This window comes from Leucoraja erinacea, chromosome 2, assembly GCF_028641065.1.
Source record: "Leucoraja erinacea ecotype New England chromosome 2, Leri_hhj_1, whole genome shotgun sequence".
NCBI classification, from domain to species: Eukaryota; Metazoa; Chordata; class Chondrichthyes; order Rajiformes; family Rajidae; genus Leucoraja; species Leucoraja erinaceus.
Genome location: NC_073378.1, coordinates 80,279,681 through 80,292,019, shown reverse-complemented (window position 1 = coordinate 80,292,019; position 12,339 = coordinate 80,279,681). Strand labels below are relative to the sequence as shown.

The following is a 12,339-nucleotide window of genomic DNA, read 5'->3' as shown; positions in this document are numbered from 1 at the left end:
TCCATAATCCTCCAAACCTGTCCTATCCATGTACCTGTCCAACTGTTTCTGAAATGATGGGATAGTCCCAGCCTCAACTACCTCCTTTGGAAGCTTATTCCATACACCCACCACCCTTCGTGTGAAAAAGTTACCCCTCGGATTCCTATTAAATCTTTTCCGCTTCACCTTGCACCTGGAGGGCCTCCGGTCCTTGATTCCCCTACTGTGGGTAAAAGATTGTGCATCTACCCGATCTATTCCCCTCATGATTCTGTATACCTCTATACGATCTCTCCTCATCCTCCTATACTCCATGGAATAGAGACCCAGCCTACTCAACCTCTCCCTATAGCTCACACCCTCTAGTCCTGGCAACATCCTCGTAAATCTTTCTGAACATTTTCAAGCTTGACAATATCTTTCCTATAACATAGTGCCCAGAACTGAACACAATATTCTAAATGCGGTCTCACCAACATCTTATACAACTTCACCACTAGTCACAGGCCTCCATTCTGAGAAGCAACCTTCCACCATCACCCTCCGCTTCCTTCCATGGAGCCAGTTTCAAGTTCAAGTGAGTTTATTGTCATGTGTCCCTGACAGTACAATGAAATTCTTGCTTTGCTTCAGCACAACATAACATAGAAGGCATTGTCTACAAAACAGATCAGTGTGTCCATATACCATTATATAAATATATACACACATGAATAAATAAACTGATAAAGTGCAAATAAACAGATAATGGGCTATTAATGCTCAGAGTTTTGTCTGAGCCAAGTTTAATAGCCTGATGGCTGTGGGGAAGTAGCTATTCCTGAACCTGGTTGTTGAAGTCTTCAGGCTCCTGTACCTTCTACCTGAAGGTAGCGGGGAGATGAGTGTGTGGCTAGGATGATGTGGGTCCTTGATGATTCTGCCAGCCTTTTTGAGGCAGCGACTGCGATAGATCCCCTCGATGGAAGGGAGGTCAGAGCCGATGATGGACTGGCAGTGTTTACTACTCTTTGTAGTCTTTTCCTCTCCAGGGTGCTCAAGTTGCTGAACCAAGCCACGATGCAACCGGTCAGCATGCTCTCTACTGTGCATCTGTAGAAGTTAGAGAGAGTCCTCCTTGACAAACCGACTCTCCGTAATCTTCTCAGGAAGTAGAGGTGCTGATGTGCTTTCTTAATAGTAGCATCAGTATTCTCGGACCAGGAAAGATCTTCGGAGATGGGCATGCCCAGGAATTTAAAGCTCTTGACTCTTTCAACCATCGACCCGTTGATATAAACGGGACTGGGTCCCCATCCTACTCCTTCCAAAATCCACAATCAGTTCCTAGCTTTTGCTCGTGTTGAGGGCCAGGTTATTGCGCTGGCACCATATGGACAGTTGCTCAATCTCTCTTCTGTACTCCGACTCATCCCCATCAGTTATACGTCCCACAACAGTGGTGTTGTCAGTGAACTTGATGATCGAGTTCGCACTATGACTGGCTACGCAGTCATGAGTATAGAGCAGTGGTTCCCAATCTTTTTTTGGCCATGCCCCACCTAATCACCTCTAAAATCCTGATGCCCCCCCATGTGGTGATATATAATTTTGATAGCATTGATAGATTTTAGTACCTCATTAAGTACAGGAGAAATATTTTTCGACACTAAGTTCTCTCTATGAATAACACAGTGCAAAAGAAGCATTTCCGGATTCTCATCTTTCATCAATTTTAAGCAGCCATTGTTCTTGCCCATCATAACAGGAGCACCATCAGCTGCACAAGATGTTGTTTTCCATTGGTATATTATTGACATCTAAGTAGTGTTTTAGTTTATTATATATATCAGTGGCGGTAGTGGTGGTCTCTAACGATTTGCAGAATAACATTTCTTCAATTGCCCCCCTTAAAAATCAAATTGCCCCCCTGTGGGGGTACGCCCCACGTTGGGAACCACTGGTAAAGAGCGAGTACAGCAGGGGGCTGAGCACGCAGCCTTGAAGTGCTCCCGTGCTGATTGCTATCGAGTCTGACACATTTCCACCAGTACGAACAGACTGTGCTCTGTGAATGTGGAAGTCGAGGATCCAATTGCAGAGGGATGCGCAGAGACCCAGTTCTGCGAGTTTGGTAACCAGCTTGGAAGGGATGATTCAACTACCTCTCCTTGGATTCCGTGAGATGTAACCTTCCAGAACAGCCTACCATGCAACACCTTGTAGAACGCCTAAAGACCATGTACACGACATCTACAGCTCTGCCTTCATCAACCGTTTTGTTCACGTCTTCAAAAAAAAAAAATCAATCAGATTTGTGAGACACGACCTCCCACGTACAAAACCATGCTGAATGTAGGCATGAGACAGGAAAAAACGGCAAAAAAGAGAGGGTCCTGGAGGGGGTCCAGGATTCCAAGGGGTAACATCCCTGGCAGGGGTAAAGTGGTGCAGATTTTTTTTGATAATTGTACCTTGAAATTAGTTTCCTTGCCTGTTTACCCTTAATTTTTCGCAGGGTCTTCCCCACTCACAGCGACCCCCTCACTGCTCACATTCACAGGAAAGCCCTCACCTTTGCTCACTCACAGGGAACCTCTCACTGCTCACAGGGACGTCCCCTCACATCTACTCACACGCAGAGATTTCCCCCTCTGCCCACCAGGGCTCTCACACACTCCCTCCACTTGCTTTAAAACGCTTATTGACACCGACAAGGCCCCGGCCCTACAGCCACGCCCCGGCCTTTCCCAGCCCAGTGCCCACTCTCCCGCTGCCCTCCCCCGGGGCCGCCGCTACCGGCGCTTCGCTCCACCAGGCCTCGCCTTGTCCCGTCCCGAATCAAAAAATAATTTAAATCACAATTCCACAACGCACTAAAACATGATTTTAATACATAACATTTCAAAAAGTCCCTACCGTGCGAGGGGGGTTTCCCCCATCCCACACCCAAGGCCTGTGATCAGCGATTTCTCAGCCCCCCCACTTTCAAAAACATTCCGCACACCCCTGCAAAAAGGTATACCGGTTTTCAGTAGGTACAGCCACCAGTCTCCTGCACTCCATGTTTACTCCTCTTTCTCTCCGTCACCAACCTTCACTCTTCCTGTATCCTTAGTGTGACAACCTCACGGTAGGTCCTATCCAGGAAACTCTTGTTTTCCCAGTTGGCCCCCCCGTGGTCATCCAGCTGCTTCTCCAGTTCCCCAACACGTTCGTTGAGGAGCTGCACCTGGACACAATTTCTGCAGGTGTGGTTTCCAGAAGCGCCAGCAGTGTCCCTGACTTCCCACATCCTGCAGGAAACACTACACCAACTTACCTGCCATTTCCTCAACAGACAACAAAACAATCACAGCTTTTGAATCAAAAAAAGTCACAGCTTTCAAATCAAATGAATTAAATGAATATATCTGCATCTACCATTTTTGTTGAGGGCAAATTTGGCATCTCGATTTAGGTTTGTGCTTATTACTGTCTTGTGTTAAAAGGTACAATGAAAAGCTTTGTTTTGCATGCTATCCGATAACAGATCAGATATACCACACATAAATATTATATGTGTCCTACACAGTAAAATTATAATTAGCTAGTCATACAACTGATAAAAATCCCAAAAGAATTATGGGAAAAACACGATATACAGCGGCTTGCAAAAGTATTCATACCCCTTGAACTTTTCCACATTTTGTTACTTTACAACCACAAACGTAAATGTATTTTATTGGGATTTTATGTGATAGACCAACACAAAGTGGCGCATAATTGTGAAGTGGAAGGAAAATGATACATGGTTTTTAAATTTTTTTACAAATAAAATGAAAAGTGTGGCGTGCAAAAGTATTCAGCCCCCCCAACCAGCTTCCCCGTCCCTGCTGAAGAAAAGCATCCCCACAGCATGATGCTGCCACCACCACGTTTCACAGTGGGGATGGTGTGTTCAGTGTGATGTGCAGTGTTAGTTTTCCGCCACACATAGCGGTTTGCATTTAGGCCAACAACTTCAATTTTGGTCTAATCTGACCAGAGCACCTTCCTCCACATGTTTGCTATGTCCCCCACATGGCTTGTGGCAAACTGCAAACGGGACTTCTTATGGCTTTTTTCAACAATGGCTTTCTTCTTGCCACTCTTCCATAAAGGCCCGATTTATGGCGTGCACGACTAATAGTTGTCCTGTGGACAGATTCTCCCACCCGAGCTGTGGATCTCTGCAGCTCCTCCAGAGTTACCATGGGCCTCTTGGCTGCTTCTCTGATCAATGCTCTCCTTGCCCGGCCTGTCAGTTTAGGTGGACGGCCCTGTCTTGGTAGGTTTGCAGTTGTGCCATACTCCCATTTTCGGATGATGGATTGAACTGTGCTCCGTGAGATGTTCAAAGCTTGGGATATTTTTTTATAACCTAACCCTGCTTTAAACTTCTCCAAAACTTTATCCCTGACCTGTCTGCTGTGTTTCTTGGGCTTCATGATGCTGTTTGTTCACTAATGTTCTCTAACAAACCTCTGAGGCCTTCACAGAACAGCTGTATTTATACTGACATTAGATTACACACAAGTGGACTCTATTTACTAATTAGGTGACTTCTGAAGGCAATTGGTTGCACTGGATGTTATTTAGGGGTATCAGAGTAAAGGGGGCTGAATACTTTTGCACGCCACACTTTTCAGTTTTTTATTTGTAAAAAAATTTAAAAACCATGTATCATTTTCCTTCCACTTCACAATTATGCGCCACTTTGTGTTGGTCTATCACATAAAATCCCAATAAAATACATTTACGTTTGTGGTTGTAACTTGACAAAATGTGGAAAAGTTCAAGGGGTATGAATACTTTTGCAAGCCACTGTATATACATAAATGTTTGATTAACGCAAGACATAACTTAATTCAATTTAAAATTCTACATAGATTATATTACTCGAAAACTAGATTGAATAAACTCTATCCAAATACTTCCCCCATTTGTAACAAATGCCTATCTCAAAACGCCACTATACCACACTCTTTTGTCTCTTGCATAAAACTTCATAAATTTTGGAGCGAAATCTTTGAAACTTTCACAAAATGATTTAAGATAAAAATTGACCCCAACATTGAAATGATTATATTCGGATCAATGGAAGATGGGAATAAACTGAATATGTTTCAAAAATCTTTTCTTAATTATGGTTTAATAACGGCAAAAAAAATTAAATTTGGAAAAATACACCCATACCAACGTTGAAAATGTGGATTTCAAACATGTCGGAAACCTCACATCTTGAAAAAAATGTGACTCCTCCTAACAGACAAAGCAGATCAATTCTTAATGATTTGGTCTCCATTTCTCGACTTCTTACAAGCATATGGTGCAACATAACCGTAGAAATTAACTGTTTCAGGATCGGGTGAAGGGTGGTCAAGAATAATAAATAGCTATTTCTCCTTCAGTCCTCTATCTCCTCTATTTCTCTCTCTATTTTCTCTCTTTTCTTCTTTCCTTCACCTCACTGTTCGATATCACGCACTTCTCTATTTTTCTACAATTCTCTTTCTTTTCTTCCATTTACTGCTAAAAAAAATAAATAAATAAGAAGTTGTACATAAAATGTAATATGTCAATATATATTAGGTATCTACAAGGTACCATATTATTGCACTTCTAATAAATAAATTTAAAAAAAGAGTATATATAAAAAATTAAAAAAACAAACAAAACAAAACAACATTTGGTGGTTTTGATTTAAGCCAAGATGCTGAGAAAGGTACCAAGAGAAAACTATTCTTCTTTAAACATTATCAAAAAAGCAGACAGTGGCACAACAAGGCAGTCCTCAAGTGGGATAAAGTCAAGATCAAGAGCTGTTGCTGCTTTATCCACTGGAAACAAAATGGCACTCAGTTAATAAAAAAAATCTAAAAAAAAATCATAAAATTAAATAAAAAATCGTTTAAACTTGAAAAATAATAAATTGTTATAGTCCTGCTGGTATATTCATGACCATAACTACTCATGCAATATCACTTGCAAATCTATTCAGGAATTAATGAGAAAATGATTTGCATGTTAGGTTAAGAAGCGCATCTCAATAGGATCAAAAACTTTGAGGGACCTTTTATTTTGTGAGAAGATTTGGGGTTGAATATTCCAATCTGATCAGTTTCTTGAAAAGATATTGGTGATGGACTTGTTGAGAACCACCAATCTCATAGAGGTCCTAATCCTAGTGGTTATTGCAGGTCAGACCAGTACAAATTTGCGTTGGCCTCCCCAATGTATTTCTACTCCTATCACTTGAAATCTTGAATGATCAGAAGAGGTGGGACTGGAAGATGAGGAAACATATCCTCAATCAATCATTGATGATCACACGTATATTAGAATCTTAAGGACATAAGATATAGCAGAATTAGGCCATCCGGCCCATCAAGTCTACTCCATCATTCAATCATGGCTGTTCTATCTCACCCTCCTAACCTCATTCTCCTGCCTTCTCCCCATAACCCCTGACACCTGTACTAATCAAGAATATATCTATCTCTGCCTTAAAAATATCCATTGACGACCTCCACAGCCTTCTGCGGCAAAGAATTTCACAGATTCACCACATTCTGACTAAAGAAATTCCTCCTCATCTCCTTCCTAAAGGAGCGTCGTTTAATTCTGAGGCTATGACCTCTAGTCCTAAACTCTCCCACTAGTGGAAACATCCTCTCCACATACATTCTATCCAAGCTTCTCACTATTCGATAAGTTTCAATGAGGTCCCTTCTCATTCTTCTAAACTCCAGCGAGTACAGGCCCAGTGCCATCAAACGCTCATCATATGTTAACCCACTCATACCTGGGAACATTCTTGTAAAATTCGTCTGGATCCTCTCCAGAGCCAGCATATCCTTCCTCAGATATGGTGGCCAAAATTGCTCACAATACTCCAAATGTAGCCTGAGCAGTGCCTCATAGAGCCTCAGCATTACATCCCTGTTTTTGTATTTTAGCCTCTTGAAATAAATGCTAACATTGCATTTGCTTTATTGATCGTTTTTACTTTGTCTTTGGTTGTATAGTCAAAGTAATCATTCAATGATTAATTGGTCGATTATCAACTTGTGTCTAAATTCACCTCCATTGTTTTATCAATCCAAACTTGTGTGTACATTATATTCAGAATATACTATAAAATAATGTTGGGGCATCACAGAGGTTGTGACAGAATAACTCCCCTGTTTCTCTCATCCATCCGTCAAAACCTAATCCTAATAAATGCATAGCTTTGCAAGACCTGGCCAGTATTTTCCCTTGATCAACTTTATCTCAACAACAATGGCAAAGAAGTTGCCAGGCAAGGCTTCTGTTTACCAAACAATATCCTCAACAATACAACACCAAAGCATTAGCACTATCATTATTTTTATCACTCCATCTTCAGTGGTCACCCTTTCCCTCTGTCTCCACAGCTCTTTTGCCTCCTTATAATGTTCCTTAAAACTCAATTCATTAATCAAGCCTTTGGTCAGTTATTTTAATATCTCCTGGTGTAGACTCGCGTCACCTTTTGTTTGACAATCTATCTGTGAAACAGCCTGAAATTGCAATGTAATTAAATGTTGTTGATTTTGTACTCAGAACCCCTAGAAAATATCCTGATACCATAAATTCCTGAATCTAGTTACTGAGCCAAGCCAACAACAATTCTATGTAAAGGGAGGCATATGAATGCCATTAGTTTTATGGTCAGCTTTTTGTTTCAGGCTGCGAGATGGAACACACCTCAAACCCCCAAAAAGTGCTTCAAATTGGTGCAGAATGAAACATCATCAGTGATGCCCATCCCATCACATAATAGATGCCTTCTGGCACCATATCAATCAAGTGACAGTAATCATTGGCACAGCTCTGCTGAGAGAAGCACCCTGCTGGCTAAAAGAAGCAAGAAATTGTACAATGGGGGTGGAGGTGGGGGTAGGGGGGTGAGGGAAGATGAACGTAAACAAGATGTTGCTCAGCAGTTTTTAAATATAATGTTCAAATTTCTAGAACATAACTACTTCCCAGTTGGGGTAATATTAGCCCAATGTTGCCTCTACCAAATTAGAATGAAACTGTGCCAAAGCACTGAAATAAATAAACCTGGCAAACAATTAGAGGGAACTATTGCCATTTCAGTTGGTATTGAATTTCATTAATGCATTTGCATATGACCACATTTAGCATGAAACGGGGTTGAGCAGGGTGAGGTGGATGTTGATTTTAATCCATGCATGATCTTGGATATTTCACTAATTGTATAGAGAACTGAAAACAAAACGGAAAATGTTGAAAGAACTCAGCAGATCAATCAGGATCTGTGGAGAGAGAAATAGAGTTAAGGATTCAGGTTGATACCTACCACTGGGAATGGAAAAAGATAAAGATATAGCTGGTTATAAGTAGAGACAGAGAAAGGCAGGGAGGACTAAGGAAGAAAAGGGAAGACTCCTGATAGGATGGATAGGACAGATTAAATCACAAAAGATGAAGATGCAGGAGAAAATGTGTAGTAAACAGATAAGTAAATAAACAAAGGTTTGCCCAGAAAAGCTCTATGGCAGAATATAACCATTGTTAATAATTCAGCAAATATCTCCAGTTTTAATTAAAGATAATTTGTTGTTAAAGAAAAGCAGGAATCACAATTTTGCTTTAATATGAATAAATTAAAATCAACAGTTTATGTTGTACAATCACCAAATTGAAATGCCCAACGGGACCATTTGGCACAGGAATAATTGCATCTCCAGTTGAGTAATTGTAAAGTAGATGCAGTAGGTTAAAATTAAACAAATCTAGTTCAACAAAATCCATTCTGTCTCCCTTAACATTGAGATTCTAGCTGAGAAAGGATTTAATTTAGAAGTAGTATTAGGAATAACTGGGCTGCAAAATGACCAGCAAGAGGGGTAAAGTGGATGGGAGCGCACCTGGGATGCCAGGTGTTGCTGTTGAGCCCATGGAGGTGTCATGGGCCTATCAACGAAACACCAAGGAAGAAGGGTGCCCACCTGATGACCCCAATGAAGTTTTTACCCCATCTCCCACTCAAGATAGTAAGAAGGAGCCAATTATAGTAGGGATTGTAATATCAAGTCCTATAAGCCCAACTTGTCAGTTGTTCATAGCTAACAGCACAAGCAATTGAATTGAAACAAAATTGCTAAAAAAACTGCAGCAATACAATTTGTCTTTAGAAAAAAAAATCAAAGCCATTAATTTTCATAAAATGGGTAAACAGTTGCAATCTTATTGCAGTAAAATATTTTCTGTCTTCATCACTAAGAAGAAATAAAAGATATGCAATAAATGAAAGAATTGGAACATCCAACTATTTTATTCTATGCTCAACCTGCAAGAAAATAATTTTACTTGCACCCAGACACATACTTAGCTGTGATCTAGATGCATCACCGTGCACTCTATAATCCATATGGTTTAAGGTAAACATAATTATGAGGCCTGGAGCTTCAAAAATCCCATTGTTGTACTGGCAAAGTAATGCTTATTTTTGTACTCAAAGTGTAGCTAATGAGTTTTCTAAAATGGTATCAAATTGTATCTCCACATCCAATTGCCTGTAATTTACTATCTCGTTAATTTGAAAAGCTAATAACTGGGGGCAGGGACCAATGTCTCAAACCACTCAAGATGATGTCTAACCAGACTACTGCTGAATTGGCAAAGTGAATGTGAACAGCTATTGTTCCTTGTATACCTGAATGAGATGGATTATTGGCATCAATTCTTGCTAAATTTGGCTGCCTATTATATTTCATTGAAATTGGTGGATTTGTAGTGAAAAAAGTCATTTCTACTTTAACTCATCAGTTGACCCTGAATATTTGCAGTATGAAATATCCCAGAGCTACACTGCAAAAAATGTTGTTGACATCTATAGAAAAAACAAATTATCAGCTCTCACTGATTCTTTGGTAAAATTCCTAAATAGTTAATCAGGTGGATGATTTCATTTTAAATGTTTGATGTGCTTTGTAAATTAGGGAATTTGTATGAGAAAATAATGCATTTACTTTACAATTGCAGTCAAATTATAATTTTTTCATTAATTTCTGCATTAGCTAAACTGACTTCAAAAGATCATTTCCATTGGTTCAGAAAATGTTCATTATTAAAACCCATGGAACGGGAATCACATTAATAAATATTTTCAGCTTCCCAATACAGCTATTATAATTTTTACATCGCCGAGAAAAGAATGTCGTGCGTATTGGCACCTGAAATAATCATAACGGGGTATGAGGTTATCAACCTGAGACGGTATAGATGTGGGCTCCATCCACCGATGCTGCCTGACTCATTATTTCCAACAAATACATGTTTAATTACAGATTTACAGCAGCAGACGATTGTTGCTTTTGAGATATTAACGGTTGACGCCTGAAAGTCTGGGGTTGTTGACAGTGTAATATATTAAAGGGAACATGCAACTGGAGCCAACAGTCGGCATGGTTAATTCTGCTCTGCTCTGCTGGTGGTGGCTTGCGGCGGAGGTGGCGAGATGTTGATGTTGTGTCGGACCTTACCTGCCCCTTGACCAGACTGGCCGCGAACTGCCTCATGACCGCTTCCACGGTGTAAGCGCTGGACCAGCCTCGCGGGGTCAGCAGCTCCATGCAGATGGCCCCTCCGTCCAGCACGTAGCCGTTCTCCAGCCGGGGGCTCAGTACCCGCATGAAGGGCGGCGAGAAGGGGAAGTTGTCGGGGAAGTTGAGGTTGAGCAGGATGCTCTCGGTGTTAGTCTCCTTCATGTCCTGCCACAGCGCCGAGTCCTTGTCCACCTGCAGCAGCTTGACGTTCCACTCGAAGAGGTTGTCCTCCACCAGGTCCACGCTGATGAAATGGTCGGTTAACTTGCGGATGTCCTGCAGCTCCTTCATGAGCCTGCGGCTGCGGACCTGAGCGCAATGCTGCTTGTTGGGAGGTTGCCCGGGGACGGAGCCGCTGCTGCTGCCGCCCGGGGGCACCTTGTTGCCGGTCTGCTGCTGCGGCTGCTGCTTGTCCTTGCTGGCGTCCTTGGAGGAGGGCTGCTCGCACCTCTTGTGGCTGTGCGGGAGCTGCTGGTGGTGGCTGTTGCTGCTGCTGTGGTAATGGTGGTGGTGGTGGTCGGATTGCAGCAGGATGCCCTCGTTACTCGAGGCGTTGCATTGCTTGCCACCGTTCTTCTTGCTGGCCTTGCGAGAGCCCTGGTGCTTTGCCCCATCCGTGTCTCGGTCGTGCAGGCGGATTAGACCGATTTTCCGAAGTAGGGTGGCCATCTCTAGGCGAGCTGAGTTGCAGTAGCGGCCGGTTTATGATCTGTCTGGATCTTCCTCTGAGCCTTCTAAAGCAATCGACGCGAAGTACAATCCGATTGCTGTTTGGTGCAGCTCATCAGAACGAAGTCATTTTTAGAATCCCAGTAATAGGCGCGGAGGATTAGGAATATCAGTTTTGTGGTTTCTTTTAAAAAACGAAGACCTCCGGTGTCAATTCGCGGTCGGTAAAATGATCGCTCCTTTGGCAGCTACCGGCTGCAACACAATGGCAAAAAAAATAACAATCCTTTCTCTCCTCCCTCTTTTTTTTTGCGGCTCTGCCAAGGTCTGCTGCGTGTTCTCTCCGGATCTTGCGAAATGCATTAAAAACTATCACAAAGATTTCGTTTTGGCCAGGAAATATATCGTATTTCTTTTTTTTTTTTAATCCGTTCAGCCTGGGCCCGGAGCTGTGCCTCCTTGGCAGGAGGTGAGAGAAGATGTGTTCAGCAGCTCGGCTCGGATCTGCTCTGTTCAGCTCCTGGGCGGCCTTTGCACGCTTGTCATTGCGCTAAAGCGCTTGCAACCTCCCTCCGCTGCGAAGCTGCACTCTCTCACTGGCGCTCCGGACCTGACGTCCACTCCAGAGCTTTAATAAATACACACACCGACCACACGTCAGTGTTCCTGCTGCTCACTTACGTCAACCACGTCGATATGGATCACCAGGACGAACACATATAAAAACGGCGCTTGTTCCAATTTACACTCAAGAGCCTCTGTCTCCTCGGCGTCAGCTCGGTCTTCAGGGCATTGGTTAAAAAGGTCTAAACCTGCCCCTTTGTGCCTTTTCTCCCAATTTGCATTATTTTAAAAATCACTAGTTTCGGATAGCATTGCGTGGGCAGGTGGGAGCAGTTCAAGTCGAAAAAAAGGGTATTTCCATCAGGATTTGACCAAAAATACTTCAAGCCGGTTCAATTCTATTTCCATTTTCTATTTCATATTCTATTTTAATTTTCAAAATAGGTGTTCGGCTGTTCTTACAACATAGATCAGTACAGCACAGGGACAGGCACTTCGGCCCACAATGTCTCCGCTGAACATG

General features: G+C 42.2%; 1 protein-coding gene across 1 annotated transcript in view; it reads right to left on the bottom strand.

The window, feature by feature from the left end:
• The window catches only part of ube2ql1 (ubiquitin-conjugating enzyme E2Q family-like 1), a 35,212-nt gene extending 23,154 nt beyond the window's left edge, over positions 1-12,058 (bottom strand). The window contains exon 1 of the mRNA XM_055659131.1: positions 10,521-12,058. Coding sequence (XP_055515106.1) covers positions 10,521-11,252 — 732 coding nt within the window. The 5' untranslated portion in view covers positions 11,253-12,058. The remainder of the gene's footprint in view (positions 1-10,520) is intronic.
• Positions 12,059-12,339: the final 281 nt, after the last annotated feature.